The 25,326-nt window shown below is 42.5% G+C and overlaps 1 protein-coding gene across 3 annotated transcripts in view; it reads right to left on the bottom strand.

The window, feature by feature from the left end:
* LOC140424881 (protein adenylyltransferase SelO-like) overlaps positions 1 to 25,326 on the bottom strand; it is a 132,387-nt gene that overhangs the window by 11,190 nt on the left and 95,871 nt on the right. For 2 of the 3 annotated variants that reach the window (XM_072508429.1, XM_072508430.1), the window contains exons 13-18: positions 22,627 to 22,671; positions 18,551 to 18,632; positions 11,619 to 11,711; positions 7,840 to 7,919; positions 4,032 to 4,075; positions 3,845 to 3,924 (exon numbers count right to left, since the gene is read on the bottom strand). In XM_072508429.1, coding sequence (XP_072364530.1) covers positions 3,845 to 3,924; positions 4,032 to 4,075; positions 7,840 to 7,919; positions 11,619 to 11,711; positions 18,551 to 18,632; positions 22,627 to 22,671 — 424 coding nt within the window. The remainder of the gene's footprint in view (positions 1 to 3,844; positions 3,925 to 4,031; positions 4,076 to 7,839; positions 7,920 to 11,618; positions 11,712 to 18,550; positions 18,633 to 22,626; positions 22,672 to 25,326) is intronic. The other variant, XR_011947716.1, reaches the window with a different exon arrangement.

The raw sequence follows: 25,326 nt of genomic DNA, 5'->3' as shown, positions 1-25,326 counted from the left end.
TAAAGTGCCCCCACGGCACAGGCCCGCCCGCGGATCGGTGGGCCCTGATCGCGGGCCAGGCCACCGTGGGGGCACCTCCCGGGGCCAGATCCCCCCACGCCCCCCCCCCCCCCCCAAGAACTCCGTAGCCTGCCCGCACCGCCAGGTTCCGCCGGTAAGGGACCTACTCCAATTTACGCCAGTGGGACCGGCAACAGACAGGCGGGACTTCGGCCCATCGCAGGCAGGAGATTTCGGGCAGCTCCGGCGCCCATTGAGTCGCGCCGGATCCTGCCGTTCTCCGAGGCGGGCGACGCGACTCACGCCGGGACAGTTTTTGAGGGGCGGGAGAATTAGGAGGACAGCAGGGGCAGGATTCACGTCGACCCCCGGCGATTCTCCCACCCGGCGGGGGATTGGAGAATCCCACCTGAGGAGACATTTCTTCACCCAAAGAGTGGTGAGTCTGTGGAATTCATTACCACAGGAAATAGTTGATGCTAAAACATTGAATATATTCAAGAGGCGGCTAGATATAGCACTTGGGGAGAATGGGATCAAAGGCTATGGGGAGAATGCAGGATTAGGCTATTGAGTTGAATGGTCAGCCATGATTGTGATAAATGGCGGAGCAAGCTGCAAGGGCCAAAAGGCCTCCTCCTTCTCCTATCTTCTATGTATCTATGTAAGAGCCATGTTTAATCAAGTAACTGAGCAGCATTTTGCCATTGCTCTCATGAGGTGTCCTTTTTTGTATTATTTCATGGTATATGAGCATTTAGCTCAATCAGCATTTGTTGCTCATGCCTAATTGCTCTTGAGAAAGTGGCATTGTACCATCTTCTTGAACCACTGCAGTACATGGTGTTGTAGGAATACCCACTGTGCTATCAAGAATGAAGTTCCAGAATTTTGATCTCAGCACTTCTGGCTGAAGATTGTTCCAAATGCTTCAGCCTAATCTGTTGCACTGATATGCTGGGCTCCTTCATCATTGAGGGTGGGGATATTTGTGCAGCTTCCTCCTCCAGTGAGTAATTTAATTGTCCACCACCATTCACGGCTGGATGTGACAGAACCGCAGAGCTTAGAACCACACAAAGTAGTTGAGGCCAAAACATTGTATGTTTTCAAGAAGCAGCTAAATCTCGCACTTGGGGAGAAGGATATTCAAAGGATATCGGGGGGAAGGCAAGATTAGGCTATTGGGTTGGATGATCAGCCATGGTGGAGTAGACTCGAAGGGCTGAATGGCCTCCTCCTGCTCCTATTTTCTAGAATCGCTTCGCTCTGTTTATCACTTGCTGCTTATGTTGCAAGTAATCCTGTGTCGTAGCTTCACAGATAGACAGCTCATTTTTAGGTATGTCAAGTTGTGCCTCTGGCAAGCCCTCCTGCACTCTTCACTAAACCAGGATTGATCCCTGGCTTGGAGGTAATGGTAAAATGGGCAATATGCTAGGACATCAGGTGACAGATTGTGACCCAGGACAATCCTGCTGCTGTTGGCCCACAGCTTCATGGATATCCAGGCGTGAGTTGCTAGATCTGTTTAAAATCTATGTTTAGCACAGTGGTAGCATCACACAAAAGGATGGAGGGTATCCTCAATGTGAAGACCGGACGTCATCTCCACAAGGACTGTGCGGTGGTCACTCCCACCGATACTGACATGAAAGATTCATCTATGTCAGGCAAGTGAGGATGAGGACAAGTATGTTTTTCCTTCTTGTATGTTCCATCGTCACTTCCTGCAGACCTAGTATAAGCAGTTACATCCTTTAAGGCGAGTTCAGTCTGAAGTGGAGCTACTGAGCCACCCTGGGTGACGGACATTGAAGTACCCCACCCAGAATAAATTCTGCACCCTTGCCACTATCGGTGTTTCCTCCAAGTGGTGTCCAACATGTAGGAGTACTGATTTACAATTTTTATAATTTACAGTGGTGTTGGGGGGGGGGGGGGGGGGGGGGGAAGTAGGCTTACATTAACATTGCAATGAAATTACTATGAAAATCCCCTAGTTGCCACAGTCTGGCACCTGTTCGGGTACACAAAGGGAGAATTCAGAATGTCCAATTCACCTAACAGCACGTCTTTCGGGACTTGTGAGAGGAAACCGGAGCACCCGTAGGTAACCCACACAGACACGGGGAGAATATGCAGTCTCCGCATAAATAGTGACCCAAGCCGGGAATCGACCCTGGCACGGTGAAGCAACAGTGCTAACCACTGTGCTACCATGCCGCCCTTTAAGGTATGATTCCGTATGGTCACATGTTACTGGACGAGTCTGTGAGACAGCTCCCCCAATTTTGGCACCAGCCCCCAGATGTTAGTAAGGAGGACTTTGCAGGATCGAAGGGACTGGATTTTCTATTGTTGTTTTCGGTGCCTCAGTCGATGCAGGATAGTCCATTCGGTTGAATTCCTTTTTGTTATCTTTTTAGCGGCTTGATACAACTGAATGCCTTGCTCGGTCATTTCAGAGGACTGTTAAGAGTTAATCGTATTACTTCGGATCTGGAGTCACACGTTGGCCAGTCCAGGTAATGACAGCAGATTTCCTTCCTTAAAGGTAATCATTAACAATGGTTTTTTGGTCATCATTAGACTTTTAATTCCAGATTTATCACTGAATTCAAATTCCATCATTTGCTGTCTGTCCCCAGTGCATTATCTGGGGTCTCTGGATTACCATTCCACTGATAATACTATTACACCACTGCCCCCATGCTTTTGAATGTCCAGGGGAGATAGTTAAATTCTCTCTTGTTGGAGGTAGCCATTGCCTGGCACTTGCCCAAATGTTACTTGCTACTTCTCAGCCGCTGAACAGGGTAGAAGATAGGAGCAGGAGGAGGCCTTTTGGCCCTTCGAGCCTGCTCCGCCATTTATCACGATCATGGCTGATCATCCAACTCCATAGCCTCATCTTGCTTACTCCCCATAGCCTTTGATTCCATTTTCCCCGAGTGCTATATCTAGCCGTTTATAATGTAACCTGCAGTGCAGTACTGATGATATTCCTAACTTAATGTTTAATATCCAATACATTTGAATTTAAAAGTATAAATATCCAAGCAGTACACGGAAGTTACTTGTTTATGCAATTTCCGAGTCATATTAAAGAAACCCAACTGCCTCAAAAACATGGGTTGAGATAACTTCATAAAATGTGAAAAATGCCACAACCACCGGTAGAACAGTGGTTAGCACTGTTGCTTCACAGCGACGGGGACCCGGGTTTGATTCCCGGCTTGGGTCACCGTTTGTGCAGAAACTGCACGTTCCCGCTGCGTCTGCGTGGGTCTCCTCCCGGTACTCCGGCCGCCCCCCACAAGTCCCAAAAGATGGGGCTGCCAGATTAATTGGACACGCCAAACCCTCCCTCAGTGCACCCAAACAGGCGCCGCACTGCAGCAACCAGGGACCTCCATAGCAACCCAACTGCAGCCCCAATCTAAGCCTACTTGTGACACCAATTATTATTGATTATCGGAGCTTCTTTTTAAACATCTGAGAAAAGGTTATTTTTCTATTCCAGAGGCTGCTGGCCAAAGATCCCTTCAGCTACCTCTTCTGACCAGTGCTTGACACTCACTTTCTACACTCTGTTGTCTTCTATTTCCTTCATAACGATAACTTAATCCACAGCAAACATTACAATCACAATTCTAACATTCATATCAGAGTGGTTCTAAACAAAATACATTCTTGTGTACACTTCTTTTCAGTCAGAAGCAAATGATTTTATGATAACACAAATCTTGTAGCGCAAGGATCAAGGCAATCTGAATGAGAGGGAAAGAAAACCTAACATTTAGATCAATCCATTATTGGATGAAAAATGCAATAAGTTTACCTCAGAGAAGTCATTTCCCTCAGCCTTTTTGATTGCTGACTCTGCCATCCAGTTGCGAAGGATGTACCTTGGGTTGATAGCTTTAAAACAAATAATAAGGACAGTCAAATTTATTTTAAATTAACTTTACTACATATTGCATGAAATATACAGGTTATATTAAGAAAACTATTTTGAAAAGCCATACATTGCATTCTGGTTCTGCGTGCTTCATCTGAATCCACAATGTTCCTGCAAGAAACAATATTTGTAAACATTTTTGTTTTTGGGAACATTATGTGCATCTCTGTTGCAAGAGTGAATCTACAATACTAAAATCACTTTTTAAAATATATATTTTTGTTTGAAATATGGATATTTTGAATTTTTTTATAACCATCACAACAAAAAAACCTTATTCATTGCAAACAGGTACATTACAGAACAAGAATCATTGCAAATCTAGGAACAATCAAGACAAGACCACGGATACAAGACCTGTCTGAACCAATGCAGGATATAGTTAACAACATAGAGGTACACCATATGCAGCACTACCAAAAGAAATCCATGAGAATCACTGTATTAAAGGGGAGTTACACACGCAACGTAATCCAATCATAAGGCCTATTCACGGATAGATTTTTTTTCTGGTGGGGAAGTCACTGTTGGCCGGGATCAAGAGGTCGGCAATTGCGATATCAGAGCATACGCCACACTGGGTTGATATGAAATTGGAGAAGGGAAGTGCACAGGTGGGGATGAAGATGTGGGTAAGGGGAAGGGAGAAGCAAAGGGGGAAAGGGTAAGGAAAGGTAGATAAGATGGGGAGGGGTAAATATATATAAAGAAAGACAAGAGAGAAAGAAATGGTAAAATACAGTTAAAATGAAATGGGATGAAAACAAATGGGTCGAGGTGGGGTTGAGCTAATCATCGGAAGGTGTTGAATTCGATGTTGAGACCGGAAAGCTGTAGCGTGCCTAACCGGAAGATGAGATGCTGTTCCTCCAGTTTGCGTTGAGCTTCACTGGAACATTGCAGCAGGCCAAGGACAGACATGTGGGCATGGCAGCAGGGTCTTGTGTCAAAATGGCAAGCAAGGGGAAGGTCAGGGTCCTGAATGCACACAGACCAAAGGTGCTCATCTACATCTGTCACATTTACCCTCTGATGTTAGTTTCTCTGCAGTTTGGCCTTTCACACCTTTTGTTCTCTCTGGGGACTGCCATTAGCAATCTTTCCCCTTGCTTTCTATTGCCATTAGCACCCCGTTTCCCTAGGTTTCTGTGGCTATGACTGATTTTTCACTCGCACCACAGTATAAATATTTCCCACTTTCTCTGCCTTTAGCTTTGACAAAGGGTCATCTGGACTCGAAACGTTAGCTCTTTTCTCTCCCTAAACATGCTGCCAGACCTGCTGAGATTTTCAGCATTTTCTCTTTGGTTTCAGATTCCAGCATCTGCAGTAATTTGCTTTTATCCAGGATAAGCATACAGTGTTCCTTTAAATGTCCTTTCACTGAATCCGCCCGAGTATAAATCGAGTTAACTTCCAGCAGCAAGACACCCTCTGGAAACTCCAGATGCTTGGCAAGGGAGATGGTGACATAGTGGTAATGTCACTGGACTAGTAATCCAGACGCCCATGTTCTGGGGACAAAAGTTCAAATTGCACCGTGGCAGCTGGTGGGATTTGAATTCAATTAATAATCTGCAGTTGAACAAGTTAGCCTCAGTAATGGTGATGAGGAAACCAAGCTAGTTTGCTAATGTTCTTCAGGGGAGGAAATTTGCCATGACTCCAAACTCACAGTAATATGGTTGACTCTCAGTTGAAGGACAATTAGGCATAGGCAACAAATGCCGGCCTTGTCAGTAACACCAACATCCCATGAAATAATAAATTAAACCTCCACAGGTCTCACCTCTTCAAAGAAAATCGTCTTAGCGATTAACAATAAAATAACTTTTTCCCCTGCTGTCAGCTGTCACAGCAACAACCGTTTTCCATCTCCCTCTTCAGTTCTCTCTGTCTGCCTGAGACTGAGAGTCTATGTTTAACCAGATCAGCTGCCCATATTTTGTGTCAAGGTGTGAAACTAGCACTTGGGAGTTTCTCTGAATTTCAATCTGAACCTTTGTCCTTATAGTGAACAAATCACATGGGGTCTATTTTCAGACAGAATTCAGGATGATTACTAACCCCCTCTCTTCAAGGCACCCTGTTACATTAAATTAAAATTAACATTTTAAAAGATAACTGCCTTATAAAATCTTGCATTCGTAAGTAATGACTGGAACATTCACTCAGTGATTCCCTGCATCTATGAGCCTGTCTCCATCTACTTTCCCTGTAGGTGGACACTTATATTTGTCTACATTCTTACTTGAAACAAAACTGCCTCTTTGGTGGAGTATGATCCAGAAATCATTCATCTTCTTAGCTTCAGTTAAGTGCAGAAAATTACTTCTTGTGCACAAAAGCCCTCATGGTCCAGAGAATTCACTTTTTAAGACAGTTTATGAAAATATGTTCCCCCGGGATACAATAAGTATCCACCACATTCTCTGCACATCAAAAGAGTAATCCGCACTGTGATTTCTCAGTGGCTAACTGAAAAAAAAATGCAAATATTATTAGCCTGAACTCCCACTGGCATGAAACTCTCACACGGATCAAATTTATTTTACTTCACGTAATTGTAATTTTAGGAAAACACATTTTTGCCACAGCCCCTCAACTTCCAATGTGTCTAAACTCCATTCTATTTTGGTCTCTCACCAGCTATACTGACTTTTTGCAGTTTTACTTTCTTTGAACCATGAAACTTTCCAAACAATTGAAATGGGTAATAAATGGTATATGGCTATAATTATCATTTTTTGTAAAAAAAAATACATCCATTTATAACTTAAAGTTCTTGTCATTTTTTAAAAACAAGTAAAATATATATATATTGGCTGAGACACTAAAGCTCTGACTTTGGGCACAGTAATGTTGGATTATATTAATCAAAACCCCCCAAACATTAAAAAGTAGAGAGATTATTAACAGCCCATTATTTTTATAGTGACCTCCACAATTGAAAGATACTGCAAGTGGTAAAGTGGGCAGTAGATGCAATTACAGATGTAGAAACTGGCCGGACTCCTCCAGCCATTGCGATTCACATTTCCCGCTAGTGGCGCATTCCTGCCCGTGGGTTTCCTGGTGGCGTGTGGTGGCTTCAATGGGAAATCCCATTGACAATCGGCGGGAAGATAGAATCCTACTGCCAGTGAACGGCATGCCGCTGAGAAATACATGGCTGGGAAACCAGAGAATTCTGTCCAATGCATTTGTTATAGTCTCAATGGACGGGATTCTCCGACCCCGCAATGGGTCGGAGAATCGACGGTGGGCCGCGCAGATTGCACACGCTGCCCTGACGCCGATACTCCGCGGAGCGGATAATTGGCGCCGTCGCAGTTGGCACGGCGCCGGTCGCGGGCCGCTCTACACGGCCGGCCCGCCGATTCTCCGGCCCGGATGGGCCGAGCAGCCGTAAGAAAAGAACCGAGTCCCGCCGGCACCGTTCTAACTTGCTCTGGACCGGCGGGACCTCGGCGTGTAAGGGTCGGGTGGCAGCCTTTGGGGGGGGGGGGGGGGGGGTGTAGGGCTCCGATGTGGCCTGGCCCGTGATTGGGGCCCACCAATCGGCGGGCCAGCCACTGTGGCTGTGGGCCTCCTTTCCTAAGTGCCGGCCCCTGTAGTCCTGCGCCATGTTCCGTCGGGGCCGGCACGTTGAAGGCCACTGCGCATGCACGCGTTGGCGCCGGTGCCACTGTGCATGTCCTCGTTGGCGTCGGCGCAACTGCGCATGCGCGGATCCCGCGGAGCACAGTTCGCGCCAGGGTCTGCAGCTGGAGCGGCGCGACCCGCTCCAGCGCCGAGCTGGCCCCCTGTAGGGGCCAGAATTAGTCGTCGGAGCGGTCTGTTAACGCCGTCGTAAAACCCAAATTAATTCTTACTTATTCAATCTTGACAGATACAGGTTAACCCAATGAAAGAACTTTGTGTGTCTTGCAATGTCTTGAAGGGCCCAGTATTCCTACACCAAAAAAAAAGTTTTGTCATAATAGCAATTTAATACTGTTTTATTAATACCTAAATTAATATCAATTTAATATCAGCAATAATGGAACATCATTGTTCTTCCAACCATATGTTAAGCATAAGAAACTAGAGCATAAGAAATAGGAGCAGGTGTAGGCCATTTGATCCTTCGGACCTGCCAGACCATTTAACAAGAGATCTTGGCTGATCTACCTTTACTCCACCTTCCTGCATTATCCCTGTATCCCTTAATTCCCTCTGTACCCAAAAATCTATCAATCTCTCCCTTGAATATGCTCACTGATCACCCACAGCTCACTGGGATAGAGAATTCCTAAGGTTCACAACCCTCTGAGTGAAGAAGGTTCTCCTCACTTTAGTCCTAAATGGCCAACCCCTTATTCTGAGATTATGATCCCTTGTCCCAGGTTCCTCAGTATCTCAGCAGCCATCCTACCAAGCTTCTTAAGAATTTTATATGGTTTAATTAGATCACCTTTCATTATTCTAAACTGCAGGGAATACAGATCTAGTTTATTCAGCTTTGACAAAAAGTGTTATCTGGACTCGAAACGTTAGCTCTTTTCTCTTCTTACAGATGCTGCCAGACCTGCTGAGATTTTCCAGCATTTTCTCTTTTGGTTTCTAGTTTACTCAATCTGGCCTCATCAATCACATCATTCCAGGAACCAGTATTTTACTCTCTCTGACGAAAATAAGTCCTCCCTGAGGTAAGGAGGCAAAAACTACACAGCACTCTAGGTGTGGCCTCATCAATGTCCTGTTTAATTGTGATGTGGAGATGCCGGTGTTGGACTGGGGTGAGCACAGTACGAAGTCTTACAACACCAGGTTAAAGTCCAACAGGTTTGTTTCGATGTCACTAGCTTTCGGAGCGCAGCTCCTTCCTCAGGTGAATGAAGAGGTCTGTTCCAGAAACACATATATAGACAAATTCAAAGATGCCAAACAATGCTAGGACTGCGAGCATTAGCAGGTGATTAAATCTTTACAGATCCAGAGATGGGGTAACCCCAGGTTAAAGAGATGTGAATTGTATCAAGCCAGGACAGTTGGTAGGATTTTGCAGGCCAGATGGTGGGGGATGAATGTAATGTGACATGAATCCCAGGTCCCGGTTGAGGCCGCACTCATGTGTGCAGAACTTGGCTATAAGTTTCTGCTCGGCGATTCTGCGTTGTCGCGGGTCCTGAAGGCCGCCTTGGAGAACGCTTACCCGGAGATCAGAGGCTGAATGCCCTTGACTGCTGAAGTGTTCCCCGACTGGAAGGGAACATTCCTGCCTGGTGATTGTTGCGCGATGTCCGTTCATTCGTTGTCGCAGCGTCTGCATGGTCTCGCCAATGTACCACGCTTCGGGACATCCTTAATTGTAGTATGGCTTCTTTACTCTCTTTTTTTGCAACAAAAGCTAACACACCATTTGTCATCCTAATTGATTGCTTACTTGCCTGATAACCTTTTGTGATTCAGGCACAAGAACCTGCAAGCATTATCCACTCTCTTAACAATCTAAATATATCCTGTTTTTTAAATGTTCCTACCAAATTGGATAATGTAATACTTGCAGTCACCCAAACTGTCCATAATTCCTCTACTGCTTCTTTGGATCCTTTTCACCACTTACCTTCCATCTAACTTTGCATCATTGGCCCCTGGATACGTTACACTCAGCCCCCTCATCCAAGTTAAAATAATTTTTGATCCTTTGTTGTACCCTGCCAGTTACGCATGCCAATCGAAAAAGGTCCGCTTTATTCCTACTCTGTTTTCTGTCCATCAACCATTCCTTAGTCCATGTTAATATATTAACAACATCCGCTAAGTCCTAATTTTGTGTAATAACCTTTCTTGTGGCACCTAAAATAATTGCTGTTTCAAAATCCAAGGACGGGGCAGCACGTGGCACAGTGGTTAGTACTGGGACTACGGCGCTGAAGACCCGGATTCGAATCCCGGCCTTGGGTCACTGTCCATGTGGAGTTTGCACATTCACCGCCGCAACCCAAAGATGTGCAGGTTAGGTGGATTGGCCACACTAAATTGCCCCTTAATTGGGAAAAAAAATAATTGGGTACTCTAGATTTAAAAAAAAGAAAATCCAAGTACACTATGTCCACAGATATACCTTAACCATCTTACTAGTCGCAGCCTTAAAAAACTAATGTTTTGTCAAACACAATTTCCCCTTCATAAATCCATGACGACTCTGCTTAATGATATCATGATTTTCTGAATGCCCTGTTATCACATTCTCTTGTAATAAATTCAAGAATCTTGCCTATTACTGATATTAGGTTAATGTAGTCCCCATTTTCTCTCTTCCTCCTCTTAAAGAGCGGGGTTATATTTATTACTTCAATCCTTGGGATCGAAGGAACCAAATCAAAGGAATTCTGGAAGATCAAAACTGATGCATCTTGCAGCTACCTCAGTTAAGACTTCAGGATTAAGGTCATCAGGTCCAGTGGATTTGTCGCCACTTAGGGGTCCTTTATTTCATTAATATTGTTTCTTTACTGAGACTGATTGCTTTAATTTTCTCATTCTCACTAGACCCCTGGTTCACCATCATTTTTGAAAGATATTTTAGTTTTCTACAATGAAAATAGATACATAAATTGTTTTACAATATTTTAGACATAAACTTCTGTCAAGTTACTGCATTTAGACATTTACATTGCACACCTAGAAATTGTTCATTAATTCTAATTAGTTTAACGTACAAATTTGATGGTCAGTTGAACAGGTTTTCAGTTGAGAGAAAATATAGAAAAGTCTCAAACCTCCAGTAAGGACGTAAGGCATTTGGAAGAGGAGGGAACGGTAATTTCTTTTAAAAAAGTATGTTCAAATCTGTTTATATATTTAATCATTATTTTCTAATGAGAACATTAACAGGTTTCAGATGTGAAGAATGAATAAATATAATTGTTCTTTTCACAGATACTGCAGAGGTCTCTGCAGTTGCAGAATCTTAAACCTGGATTTTAATGTCCGATTTAATAAAGTTTGTCGGGCTAAGACAGATGACTCCACAGCAAGATGCCTGGGAGATTTTAACTCCGGACAGCTTCAGCATCAACCCCCTGCCCAAGTCCACCTGAAGAAGTTGCTGATTGATTTTAGGTTGCAGGGGTGGGGTTTGGAGAACAGGAAAGGTAACCCAGGCCAGGGAGGTCCAAGGTTTCTTTGTGGAATAAATTATTTTTGCATGGTTTAGCTTTTAGCACACTCATCTCTGTGTCAGTAGCCAAGATCTTTCTCTTTGTCCCTTTGCTGACAAAGGTGTGGGGAGTTGACATTGAGTTTTTGAGAGTGGGTTGATGACAGAGGTAACCTTGTACAGGGGAGACCCAGCTTCCCTCCAAAGAAAATAAATATCAGTTTACACTTTTCTAGGCCTCTTCCGGCTCCTCTTCTCTTTGACGCCAGGATGACCTGGTGAGGAAGCCAAGAATTTTCTGGATGGCCTCAGGTTAAAATTGCAGTTGGGCACGATCTATTGCACTGAAGCAAGACACCACAGCGTCTGGTGAATAAAAGCGTAGTTTAAAATTCCAACCTGCAGGAAGGCAGAGTCAAAGTCACTCTGATCATTTCAACTGTTTGCAGGACGGGCAGTTATAATTTGCCCTTCTGTGTGGAATCTTCACATGGCCATACCATTTACCTCAGAAATGCTATGAGCTTCAAGCTGTTGCTGCGTAATCTCACTAAGCTGGCGAAATGTCATTGTGAAATCTGCTCTTGTATCTTCCATCAGCTAGAAAAATGAAAGTGATAATTAGAAACACAGTTTATTTTAAAAGTATAAACAGTTTTAAGTTTCCTCCATGAGAGTTTACCAAAAGAATTAGAAATAGTGATAAAAGACTGTATACATTTTAAGATAAATGAAACAAATAGCCATTATAATTGACAATAAAGAAAAATGCAAAAAATACAGGGCATCTTTTGGAGTATCGTGTTTCGTTCTGGGCACTTTATTTAAGGAAGGATGTTTTTTCTTTTCTTTTTTATAAATTTAGAGTACCCAATTATTTTTTTCCAATTAAGGGGCAATTTAGCGTGGCCAATCCATCTAACCTGCACATCATTGGGTTGTGGGGGTGAAACCCATGCAGACACGGGGAGAATGTGCAAACTCCACACGGATAGTGACCCAGGGCCAGGATTCGAACCCGGGTCCTCCGTGCCGAAGGCAGCAAGGCCACTCCGCCACCGTGCTGCCCTAAGGAAGGATGTTAAAACCCTAGAGAGAGTACAGAGGAAATTTAATAGAATGATACCAGGAATGAGAAATTTTAGATACAAGGAAAGATTGGTGAAATTGGGTTTGTTCTCCTTGGAGCAGAGAAGGTTAAGAGGTGACCATTTTGAAGTGTTCAAAATTATAAACAATTTTGACAGGGTAAAGAAGGATATTCTGTTTCCACTAGTTGATATATCAGTGACTAGGGATCACAATTTTAAGATGGTCAGCAAGAGAGCTAGGAATGAGATGAGGATAAACTTCTTTATTCAGAGTTGTTGGGATTTGGAATGCACTGCCTGGGCGAGTGATGGAGGCGGATTCCATAGGAGGTTTCAAAAGAGAGTTGGATGCATATTTGTAAATGATGAATTTAGAGGTATATGGAGATAGAGCTGGAGAATGGGACCAGCTACATAGCTCTTTCGGGAGCAGGTGCAGACACAATGGGCCGAATGGCCTACTTCTGTGTTGTAAAATTCTATTCTATTTTGATATGATCTCCATCGGGACCAATAATTTTTAAAATGATGAAATTCCCAGTGACTGACAGAAAGAATCACATGACAGGAACTCCTGTTTTAAGATTTGTACTGTAACAAACAAACTAAAATCAATGTAGACTAAACATTACTTAATAGGCGATTAATACATCCATCTTTACCATTTAACTAACTCACACAACCAGTATATTTTACAACGTGTGGAGATGTAGCTTTATAGTTGCAAAATAAAACCCCCTCAATTTCCTGCTGGGTCACTGTCTGTCTGGAGTCTGCACGTTCTCCCCGTGTCTGCGTGGGTTTCCTCCGGATGCTCTGGTTTTATCCCACAGTCCAAAGACGTGCAGGTTAGGTGGACTGGCCATGATAAATTGCATTTAGTGACCAAAAAGATTTGGAGGGGTTATTGGGTTACGGGATTAAGGTGGAAGTGAGGGCTTAAGTGAGTCGGTGCAGACTTGATGGGCCGAATGGCCTCCTTCTGCACTGTATATTCTATGTTCCTGCCATATGAGGATAAGTCTTCCAGTGTCTTTTGAAAGTTGCATCATTCAGTCTTCTGGATAGCCTGCAAATGCCTTACAGCTGCAAAGCCCATTCCAGTGACTCCTAGGTTTAGCAACCTCCAAAAGTCCCACATTATTGGCCTTCTTTCCAAACAGAAAAATAACCCTTACAAGCATCTTGTTTTTACAGGAGTTTCTTCTATGCTTCTTCATCCAGCAGCATCTCTCTCTCTTGGTCTTTTTAAATTCAGGATTACTTTTAACTTTAAATTATTCTATATTTTAATGCTTCAGTGTTCTTTTCCAGGTGACGCAGATTGAACACTGCCCCCTTTTGCGCATGCAGTTCTTATATCTATTGAGTAAAATCTTCTAAACAGCCTTAAGAACTTTGTTAAGGTTCTGCCGACATGCATCCAAAAATGTTTGACACAGCTTTTTGGTGAATTCATGAATTCTTGTCATTTCTCTTTGCTATATGCTCTTCCATTCAGCGTGGGTTTGGTCACACGTTTTCTAGCAAAAGTGATTGCATCATCATTCTGAGATTTTAATTTACATTCAAGAACATGTAGTCTTTCTTGCAGCTCATTGTGTCAGTACTGGTTGCAGATGGTCCATTCTTCAAAGCATGTATTTCCTTTGTTTCATCAGCAGCTTAAAGTACTGTTGTTTTGTCACATGTTACTCATGTTCTGCCTGCATGTTTAATTCAGACAGCTTTAATTTGTCTGCAACTACCATCACGACTACTATCATATGCACTAATGAACAGCTAGATGTCAAATTTGAAATTCTTCAGCCAGTTGGCAGCCTCCTCATCAGCCTGGTGTAGGTCAATGAGACTGTCACTGAAGTGCAAATTGGGGTACTTGGCAATTATATGCACTATGTTTTGCACTTCGCCACAGCAGCACAGGAGTGAGTCACGGTATCCCAATGGAAGAGGTTGTTGTGGCAGGGTCTGACTCCAGTGCGAAGCCTGTTCAGTTTGAACCCTCACCGCATGGGAGTTGAAGCCTGGGATTTCCAACGTGGGATCTTCAACCAATTTCTGTATCTGGGTTCTGTGGTAGTTGTTGTGCCAAAAGTCTGCAGCAGAACTGCCTAGCTCAGGCATGTTGGCCAGAGTAGCAACCTTGAGATGAGGTGTTTGCTGGGTGGGTGGGTGATGCCTTCTACCAATGGCAGATCCGGATTTTTGTGCACTCTTTCTAACAATCATGCTGTGATAGCTACATAACATAAGAACATAAGAACTAGGAGCAGGAGTAGGCCATCTGGCCCCTCGAGCCTGCTCCACCATTCAATGAGATCATGGCTGATCTTTTGTGGACTCAGCTCCACTTTCCGGCCCGAACACCATAACCCTTAATCCCGTTATTCTTCAAAAAACTATCTATCTTTATCTTAAAAACATTTAATGAAGGAGCCTCTACTGCTTCACTGGGCAAGGAATTCCATAGATTCACAACCCTTTGGGTGAAGAAGTTCCTCCTAAACTCAGTCCTAAATCTACTTCCCCTTATTTTGAGGCTATGCCCCCTAGTTCTGCTTTCACCCGCCAGTGGAAACAACCTGCCCGCAACGGATTTGTGGTGCTGCAATGTTGCAGAGCGGAGATAGCCAATTTGTGCATGTTGGGCGATTACTCCAGAGACATTCCTCATAGTCTCATTCAGCTGGACATCTACCAGTTTGCAGTGCGCAGAATTCTTCCAGACAGAAGCGCAGTACTCTGTTACTGAGTAGCAGAGAGCCAAAGTTCGGGTGTTGGCTCCTCAAGTGATTTCTGATGATTTGCTGATGAGATTATTGCAAGTCTTCAACTTAGTTGAGACTTGCTGGAGGTATGGTTTGAAGGTCAGTGTGCAGTCCACTGACCACTTGATGTTATCAAGATAAATAGGTGTAGGGTGGTGTTTGGCGCAGCTGCCGTTTAGGTAGAAATCAAGTTCTTTGTGACTTCTTGCATTATCAGGGTGGTAGACACATGATACAGTTTTGGCAGCATTTGGTTTAAGGCACCAGTTTTGGCAGTAGTCATCATTACTGCGGTCATCATCAAGAGTACTGTTAATGTTCTTCAAATCTCTTGCTTGGCATTTATGTACAATTTATGTAATTTATGTTGACCAGGTTGGAGCAAGTACTGATCCTCGAGTAGGCCATTTCACTGCCTCTTCCATGTGCTGGCTTTGGGCCCCATACAGACTCAAAACTGTCTGTCTTTAAGAAGAAAAACAATGGTACCAACATCCCAGGGTGGTAGGACCCTAGAAAGCTTGACCAGTAGGGCCTTTGTGCCACAACCTGTCAACTGCCATTGACTCTTTGTTTCCAAATTGGTGTTTCAATTCCTTATAACATTGCGATCCTTAGTTTCTGATTTTTTTGGACACATCTTTCATTGAAACATTAATTTTCACAGCAGGGTTACAGAAAGCCATGGATTCTTTTAAGACACAGCTTTTCAAGCCAGACATCAGTTTCCACAGCTGCAAAGGATTTTACTGGAACTAAAGGAGATGGCAATTGTTTATCTCCAGCCAAGTCATTCCCTAATAAAGGATCTACACCATTAATAGACATAACCCCTACACTTATTGGACCAGAAATTAAACCATGGCTACCATTTCCGTCCTCATCTGCAGCTGGAATTTTCCAGTGCCACTGAAAAGCTGGAAAGTCAAATTTTCCACTCTCGCTCACAATGGGTCCCACCACGACGAGACCAGAGAATCCTGCCCCACATTTTGAATGAACTCCATACAAAGGAATGGGTAAACAATTGCCATCAGCACCTCATATCAATATGTTTAATTTAGTAAATTTTCTGGAGGGTAAGTCCCATAAACCTGCCAGCATCAGTAATTGAGTTGATCAGGTATCTCTAAGAAAAACAATTTTAATCATGCCTCACCAGGCAAGAATGGGGCATTCCATTTTTAAAAAGAAAACTTCCATAATTGTTTGTGCCCTGTCCCACACTAGTAGTGAATACAGGAGAACTTGCAGGTTTCTCATCAGCTTTTCCCACTGGGACAACATTTTCTGAAGGAGTACTATACATCTTCACAAATGGTATAGTTTTGCTATTTAATTTCCAAAAGTCTGCTTTTACATGTCCTTTTCTAATGGCAAAAATAACACGCCTTTCCACTGAATCAACGTTAACTTCTGAACGGTTTCTCTTCTAATTTAAGGATGATCTGTTTCTTCCCCGGACCATTCTCCTCATTTAAAGTGAATCTCTTACCTCTCCAGTCTGTGTATGAATTCACAATAGCCGGCTACTAACATGCTTGTGAGACAACACACATCAGCTAATACTGCAACTTACCTTAGAAACTTTCTGGTCTCCCAGCTAGGAACTTATTTCCAAAGGGTCCCTATTTTTAAATGTTTCCATTAGCATCAGCTCACTAAGGTTTCCACAATGTTCTTCAACTTTCAGAGATTTATACTACCTATCAAATAGTATCTAATTTTCTTTAACAAATTGCACAAAAGTCTAATTCTGTTTCTTCCTGAAATTTCTGTCTGTAAGCCTCCAGCTCTAATAGGCATTGAGAGCAACTTTCACTGTATTATACTTACCAGAAAGAAGTGAGTACACTTCCTAAACTTTCTATACAAATACACTCTGCAATACAATCACTTTTATTTTGGACATTGCTGTGTAGCAAATTTCTCAAATGACACAAAATACATTTCAAGTCCCTCCTTACTGATTTTAGGCACTAAGTGAATCTTCCTCGCAAAATCAAAATCAGGAATTAAGCCCAAGGGATCTTCAAGTTTCCTGCTACCCCTTATTCGCGTAATCTAACCTTTCTCTGTCAAGTTCAAATTTTCTTTCTAATTTTTCTCTTTCTAATTTGTCTTTCTCTCTTTCCCATTAAAATTCTAATCCAAGATTCTGCATTTCTCTTTTTCCCTTTCATGCTCAAACTCAGGTTTTCGCATTTTGCTTTCTTCTCCAAGCTTAAATTTTTGCCTTTCTCTTTTCAACTCAAGTTGTTTAATTTGTAATTGTAGTCCAGCTAACACAATTTGAATGCTCTCAGGGGGAGGTCATCATGATACAATGGGAAGTTGATAATAGCCACTGAGCTTCAATCTTCCTTTTTGTCCAGTATGAAACATGGAGACAGGCAGTCTGGAAACCTGGTAGTCTTTAGGTGTTGACCCACCCTTAAACAATGAGTTTTGAGCTCCACAAATGGTTGTGAGGTACGTCCATATTTAATTAGGTATTTACAAGGGAATTGATACTACCTGTAGTCCAAATGTCAAAAGTCACATGTTTACATCCAATTTTTAAGAATATTGATTGAAAGCTCATAATATGACATGCCTTTACTGGGCATGACAGAACCAAAATACTTCAGGACCCATTTATACATTACAAAATGTATATGCTCTCAGTAGAGGTGTAACCTTGTAGATTCAAGTCCAAACCGTTCCTGGCTTTCTTCAAGAACTTCCATCTCCCTGACATGTCAGGGAGGGTCTTCAAGTTTCCTTTGAAAGTCATTTCACTCGGTCTTCTGAGTATCCGTCAACTGACATCTAGCCACTAGGCACTCTGGTGCAACCTCGGTTCTTAAATCTCCAAAGGTCCTGTCCATTCTGTCTTCCTTTCAAACAGAAAATGACTCAAAAAGCATCCTGCTCTCACGGCATCTCTGCTTCTTCATCCAACAGCATCTCTATCGCTCCCAAGCTTGCTGTCCCTGAGGGTCTGTGTTCAAAAATACCAGATGCCCTACAAGGTATGAAAACTGACACAAGATTTTCTACAGGTTTTGACCAAGACCTCATGAATGACTTAGGCATGGCTAAACTTTCAGCACTCCCATTTCTATTTCAGCAGCCAAACTTTCCTCCCCAGCCTATTTCTGTTAAAAACAGCAGACACGGAGGAATTCATCAGGCAAAAAGTGTTGTAAGACTTCTTACTGTGCTCACCCCAGTCCAACGCCGGCATCTCCACATCATGGCTACTGTTAAAAGTGGTTTGAGAGTGAGTTTTTGAGAATAACGGTGCAGACTGTTGTTTTGAAAAGATGAGTAAGGAAAGTATTTACAGAATCAGCTAACATGAAAATGAAAAACAGAAGTTGGTGGACAGCAGTTTAATGCGAATGGGATCAATGTGCATGAGGAGGGTCTAATGGATAAAATGAGCCCAGAGGAGACCTAAGGGGAGATAGAAGAGAAATTAGAAAAAAGACTGGGTTCAGAGCTCAGATTAGGGTTGAATGGCTTAGTTGGCAAGAGAAAGGAAAAACAGCAGATCTGAACAGTCTAAAATTTAGTGACATAATATGCTTACCTTCAACAAGTATTTGATCAAATAGTCATCATTTTTATCACGTCCAAACAAGCCCAACTTAGCTTTAAACAATTCCATTAATCTAAAATTTGATCAAAAGATAAATGGGTATAATGTGATTGCTAACTACATCCATGTACCATGTTTCAGGCAAAAATTTTTAAAGTTATTTTATTATAAGCATGGATTGAACAAAAATAATCTGCTATAAAATGGTTTAAAAACATAAATACAGTGGGCTGCACGGCGGCGCAGTGGTTCACACTGCTGCCTACGGCACTTTGGACCCGGGTTCGATCCCGGCCCTGGGTCACTGTCTGTGTGGAGTTTGCACATTCTCCATCACAACTCAAAGATGTGCAGGTTAGGTGGATTGGCCACGCTAAATTGCGCCTTAATTGGGAGTAAATAATTGGGTAATCTAAATTTATTTCATAAAACAGAAATACAGGCGGATCTTATTTTCAACTCAAGTTGTAACAAAGTCACAAGTACTTTCTATTCAGCCACTGAAAATGCAACATAGTTTGAGAGGGTTTGTGGCTTTACAGATCCACTTATTTCAAACCTTAGAACCTGCAGCACTGCAGAGAAAACCCTTGGAACAATCAGGATGTATTCTTAGACTGTTGTAGGGAAATATTTTGTGCTCACATTGTTTGAAGGAAGGAATAGCTCTTACAGTACAGTCTTCTGAATTTCCAACTGCTAGACTGAGTGCAAAAACAAATCTATTACATTATCTTTTTCTCTAATTGCTATCTTTATTCCCACTTAAACAACAAGAAAATAAAAATCTCAGTTCTCCATCCACTTTAACTACCAATGGCACATAGGAAAGCTTGCTTTGCAGAGAGATCTTTGAGAAAGAGATTTCTTGATATGGCTTTAAAGAAAAGATCTGACTCCTGTCAGACCCATGCAGAAACTCTGACTGTATGTTTTCAGAAGATGCTTCTCAGCTTGTTTCAGTTCCCCCTTGTTCTCAGGCAAATCTGCACTGCTTTAAAGGTTGTTAATCTCTTTTGAACTGCAGTGAGAGCAAGACTGCTTCACCTCTGGACACAGCTTCATCCAGCTCAGAACTGAATTGCTTTCTACAAAAATGTCACATGTCTTAGCTCCACACAGCAATAACATCATCTTACCAAGCTGAAATCTAATTAACTCCACAATGAATCCCCTTAATCAAAACAAAATTCTATTAGCTCAAGATTTTTATGATTGTTTAATTGCACCTCTGGCTCCCTAAATATACTTGCCTTTCAAGCTCGGATTTATTTTAAAACATGATTGCAGCAGTTACACACACACACACACAAACACTAACTCAGGCCCTTACTGCACCATATACCTATAATAGAATACATCTGAAATTCCAACATTCATCACACATTCTTCATGCAATGAGACCGGGTGTCCTTGTACACCAGTCGCTGAATGTAAGCATGCAAGTGCAGCAGCAGTGAATAAGGCAAATGGTATGTTGGCCTTCTTAGTTAGAGGATTCAAGTACAGGAGTAGGGATGTCATCCTGCAGTTATACAGGGCCTTGGTGAGGCCACACCTGGAATATTGTGTGCAGTCTCAATCTGCTTATCTGAGGAAGAATTTTGTTGCTCTAGAGGGAGGGCAGCAAAGAGTCCAGAGTGATTCCTTGGATGGTGGGACTGACATATGAGGAAATGTTGAGTTCCGATGGTGGGTGTGGCCAGAACCAGGGTTCACAGTCTAAGGATAAGGGATAAACCATTTAGGACTGAGATTAGGAGAAATATCTTCATCCAGAGAGTGCTGGGCCTGTTGAATTCTCGACCACAAAAAGCAGCTGAAGCCAAAATATTGCATGTTTTCAAAAACGAGTTAAATATAGCTCTTGAGGCTAAAGAGATCAAAGGAAATGGGGGGAAAGTGGGATCAGGTTACTGAGTTGGATGATCAGCCATGATCATAATGACGGAGCAGGCTCGAAAGGACCAAATGGCATACTCCGGCTCCTATTTTCTTTGTGCCAAATCAATGGCAGTGTTTCATAACACACCCACCTGCGATCCAATTCCCTAAATGCCTGTAACCATCAACAAACCGATGGAGAATTCCGTTGCAGATCTCAATTTCAACTGTGCACGTGTTCAAAATGATGTTACAGTATTTGATAACAAGAAAGGGGTTAAAAATAAGCTGTTAGGTAGTAGTTTGATTGAAGGGTCCTATTTTAGCAGAACCCTTTCAAACAATGGGTAAAAAATCAGGAAAACCTGCACTCTAATAACATTCCACCGCCTTTTTTTGCGAGAGACCATTAATGTCCAACTCAAACTACTGCCTAACAGCTCATTTTTAGCCTCCTTCTTATTATGAAATATTGACGATCACTTTAATCATGTGCACAGTTGAAATTGAGATCTGCAGCGGATTTCTGTCAGCGGGATACTCCGGGAGCGTGCCGGCAGCGCACCCACGCCCGCGGGTTTCCCGACGGCATGGGGTGCCCACAATGGGGAACTTCATCGGCTGGCTGTGGGAATGGAGAATCCCGCTACCAACAGGGGCGCGCCGTGCCGGAAAACGCGGCTGGTGGACCGGAGAATCCTGCCCCTGATGTTTTGAGGAATCGTAGTACCAGACTGGCAACTATCACTTCATAGTGTATTGTATTATCTCTTCGAGTGTCCCTTGAGCAAGATATTGAAAGGGGTAGATTGGTGGCCAAATGGTAAAATCACTGGCCTGGTTATCCAGAGGCCCATCCAAATGATCTGGGCCCATGGATTCAAAACCTACCATGGCAGCTTGTGGAATTTAAATTTGATTAATAAATCTGGAGTATAAACCTCTCAGTAATGGTGAACAATCATTGATTGTTGTAAAAACCCATCTGATTTACTGATCTCCTTCCTTTAGAAAATGAAATCTGCAGTCTTTACCCAGTCTGGCCGACATGTGACTCCAAACCCACAGCAATGTGGTTTAGTCTAAAAGCACAAAGAAAAGTACAGCACAGGAACAGGGCCCCGGTCCTCCAACCCTGTGCCGATCCTGATGCCCTAACTAAAAATCCTTCTGCCCTTAGTCGGTCAGTATCCCTCTATTTCCTCCCTATTCATGTACCCATCCAGGTGCCTCTTAAATTTTGCTAATGTGCCTGCTTCCACCACACACTCTGGCAGCACGTTCCAGGCACCCAAAACTTACTGCATGTAAAACGTATTCCGCATAGCTCCCTTAAACTTTCCCTCTTTCACCTAGAATCAGTGCCCCCTTGCAATTGACACTTCCACCCTTGGAAAAAGCCTCTGACTATCCACCCTGTCTATGCCTCTCATAATTTTGTAGATCTCTATCTGGTCTCCCCTCAGCCTCTGTCTTTCCAGTGAAAACAATCCTAGTTTATTCAACCTCTGCTCATAGCCAACACCCTCGAGACCAGGCAACATCCTGGTGAACATTGTTTGCACTCTCTCCAAAGCTTCCATGTCCTTCTGATAATGTGGTGACCTAGCAGGTCGTTCAGTTCAAAAGAAATTAGGCAAATGCTAACTTTGTCATTCTATGAAAGAATAAGAACAAAAATGACTCAACACAGCTCAAGCTTTGATGCATTGACTTTCCGGCTCTTTATTCCTTAGCATGACAACAAGCAAGGCATTTAACTATTGTTTCAGTGTTACAGCCAAAATTGGGTTTCAAGATGTTCTGTGGTACATCCATTCTTGCTGGAATTTATTTAACTGTTTTTTTTAACTCTCCTTCGATAACTTCAGTTTAGGTCACTGACAAATGTTTAACCTCAGAATCAGAAATTTATGAGTTCAAGCCCTACTGCAGGATTTGAGCACATAATCCTGAAAAACATTTCAGCGCAGCACTGAGGAGGGGCATCTTGCAGAAGTGACATTAGACGAGGGATCATATAGCTGCTTGTTAGTCTTAAAAATGTAAGTTCTACTGATATTCAGGCCAACGTTATTCTTCAACTAAAACAGATTAACTGGTTAACATATTCCTTCACAATTTGGGGAATTTACTAATTATTTAGTAATAATCATCTTTTATAAACGAAAATTAGCACTTACTTGATGTGATAAAGATCAGGATAGTCTTTTAATATTTGTTCAGCTCTAGAAATAAAATAAACTTTTGTCAAACATATTGCAAGTAGAGAATTCAATTATGTGTCTTATTTTAGATTTTTGTTTGCAGTAGAACACTTTTGCTTTACTCCCACTAATAGTTTATCATAATTTCACCACTAAATCATTGTGCCCTATTTTTCTGCACACTGTTTTAAAGACTTATTTTTAATTATGCTTTTTGTTCATGTTTTTGCCGCACATTATCATTCTGTGTCATTTGGCACTTAAACATTTTTTAAAATAAATTTAGAGTACCCAATTAATGTTTTCCAATTAAGGGGCAATTTAGCGTGGCCAATCCACCTACCCTGCACATCTTTGGGTTGTGGGGGCAAAACCCACGCAAACACGGGGAGAATGTGCAAACTCCACACGGAGAGTGACCCAGAGCCGGGATTGAACCTGGGACCTCGGCGCCGTGAGGCAGCAATGCTAACCACAGCGTCACTGTGCTGCCCTCTTTGGCACTTATACATGATGGAATAAAGGAAAATAAAAATCTGAACTGTACTACTCCCAAGTCTTCTGGTGTCTATTGACAAATTATGAGATCAAGTTCCCCAGTCATGCTCTCTGATAAAGGAGTTACAGATCATGATTCCGCATCATTTTACTGAGACAAATAATTTTGTTTTTAATGTTCCTCAGAAAGGGTGAACATACATGCTGCATTGAACTGATTTGCACATTTAAAGGATATGTAGCTTTACAATAGATGAAGATATTTTGTCTTATCAAGATATATTAAATAACAAAAACCTTGGGTGGGAACTAAAACAATTAGAATCAGAGAAAGGCTTCAAAGCAAATTCTTAGAACTATAAACTAACAGGTCCCCAGGATGTCAAGACATTGCTGGAATCTATTTTTAAGAAGGTTATAGCGGGGCACTTTGAAAATCTCAACACAATCAGGCAGAGACAACTTGGTATTGTGGAAGGGAAATCATGTTTGACTAATTTATTAGAGTTCTTTGAAGAAGTAACAAGAAACGTGGATAAAGGCAAACCTCTGAATGTGCTGTGGTTAGATTTCCAGAAGACATTTGACAAGGTGCCACATCAAAGGTGTCAGGACAATGGATTACCTACGGACAAATTGAACCAAGAAAAAAGGACATACAAGCAAAACCCGAGAGTGTAAAGTAACCATTTGCTGAAATTCCTATTTTAGATAGACTCATGTCAAAGGAGACGATGCAATGCGAAAACTGAACTGTGATTGTGGACATAATGGAGGCTGATTACTATCTCAGCAAAAACCCTTTCCAGTGAGCTATATCCCAGACTGCGAACATGGTGTGAGTTGAAAGAAAGCAGTATCTGGGTGAAAGAGATGTGTTTTTTCCCCTCCCAGGAATACACAAAAAAAGTAGTTAAAAGCCAACTGTAATCTTGGTTGCTGTGTGATGGTCTGGTGTACTAGTTCTACTGTGCTAGTGTATGTTGTGAGGGTCACACCTGAAGACCACACTCTTGCAGATAAAAGGTCTCTTTCTCTGACTGGTGGAAGTCACAAGTCAGCAATGCCCACAGTTGAAAAGAAAACAGGAAAACTCCTTTCAGCTAATCGGCAGAACCAAGAATCTACAAACCCAACTGCTCAACTGCCAAGTCAGCGCTACCGGAATCATCCAGCTAACAGCCGCTATGTTTCACCATCTACTCTTCATGGGCAAGCCAAAGACTGATTCGTATATCTTTTAGTTTTCACTTCTCATTGTTAATCGGTATGAACGTGTGTTGCATTATTATTATTTTCTTTTGCAGGTTTTAGTAACTAATAAACTCACTCTTTCTTTAACTCAAGAAAGCCTGGTTGCATTGGCTCCTTTTAACACAGAAATACATTTAGACTAGGAAAAGATATCCACGTGGGAAGGAATCCTTTTTAAAATGAGTGGGCAAAAATTTGGCAGATGGAGCATAATGTGGAAAAATGTCCACTTTGGCAGGAAGAATAGAAAGCAGCATATCACTTAAATGGAGATACTGCAGAGCTCTGAGTACAGAGGGATCTGGCTGTCCTGGTACACAAATCACAAAATGTTAATAGACAGGTGTACCAAGTGATTAGGAAGGTAAATGGAATATTATAATTTCTTACACGGGGAATGGAATATAAAAGTAGGGCTGATTTGCTGCAGTTGACTGGGTGTGGTGAGACTACATCTGGAGTACTGTGGACAGCGTTGGTATCCTTAACTTGAAAAGATTATAATTGCGTGAGTCTTTTGAACTCTCTTCCCTGGAGAGGGGTGGAGGCAGGGTCATTGAATACTTTTATAGGGAGACAGATTCTTGAATAACAAGATAATCAAAGATTATCTGTGGTAAGTAGAATATGATCCACAGAATCATATTGCGCTACCCCTGCCCCTAATTTGCATGTACCTCTGTCTTTTGTTAAACCGAGCCACCTGAAGTAAGATTTAAGTCTGTGGAGACATCTGCTGCAAAATATAGGGCTTCCCAGCAGCCTTTACACCTCGCGAGTTATACCCAAGTCCCGCGAGGCGTCGAAATCAAAATCCCGCCCAAAAAGGGCATGACCAAATGGCGCGCACCTACATAGCTTTTAAACCTACGTAGACAAGCTCACTCGGGATCTACCAGCCTCCTGGGATCTACCAGCCTCCCC

The sequence above is a fragment of the Scyliorhinus torazame genome, chromosome 6 (assembly GCF_047496885.1).
Source record: "Scyliorhinus torazame isolate Kashiwa2021f chromosome 6, sScyTor2.1, whole genome shotgun sequence".
Lineage (NCBI taxonomy): Eukaryota > Metazoa > Chordata > Chondrichthyes > Carcharhiniformes > Scyliorhinidae > Scyliorhinus > Scyliorhinus torazame.
Note: the sequence above shows the minus strand (reverse complement) of the source record. Positions and strands in the feature narration are given on the sequence as shown.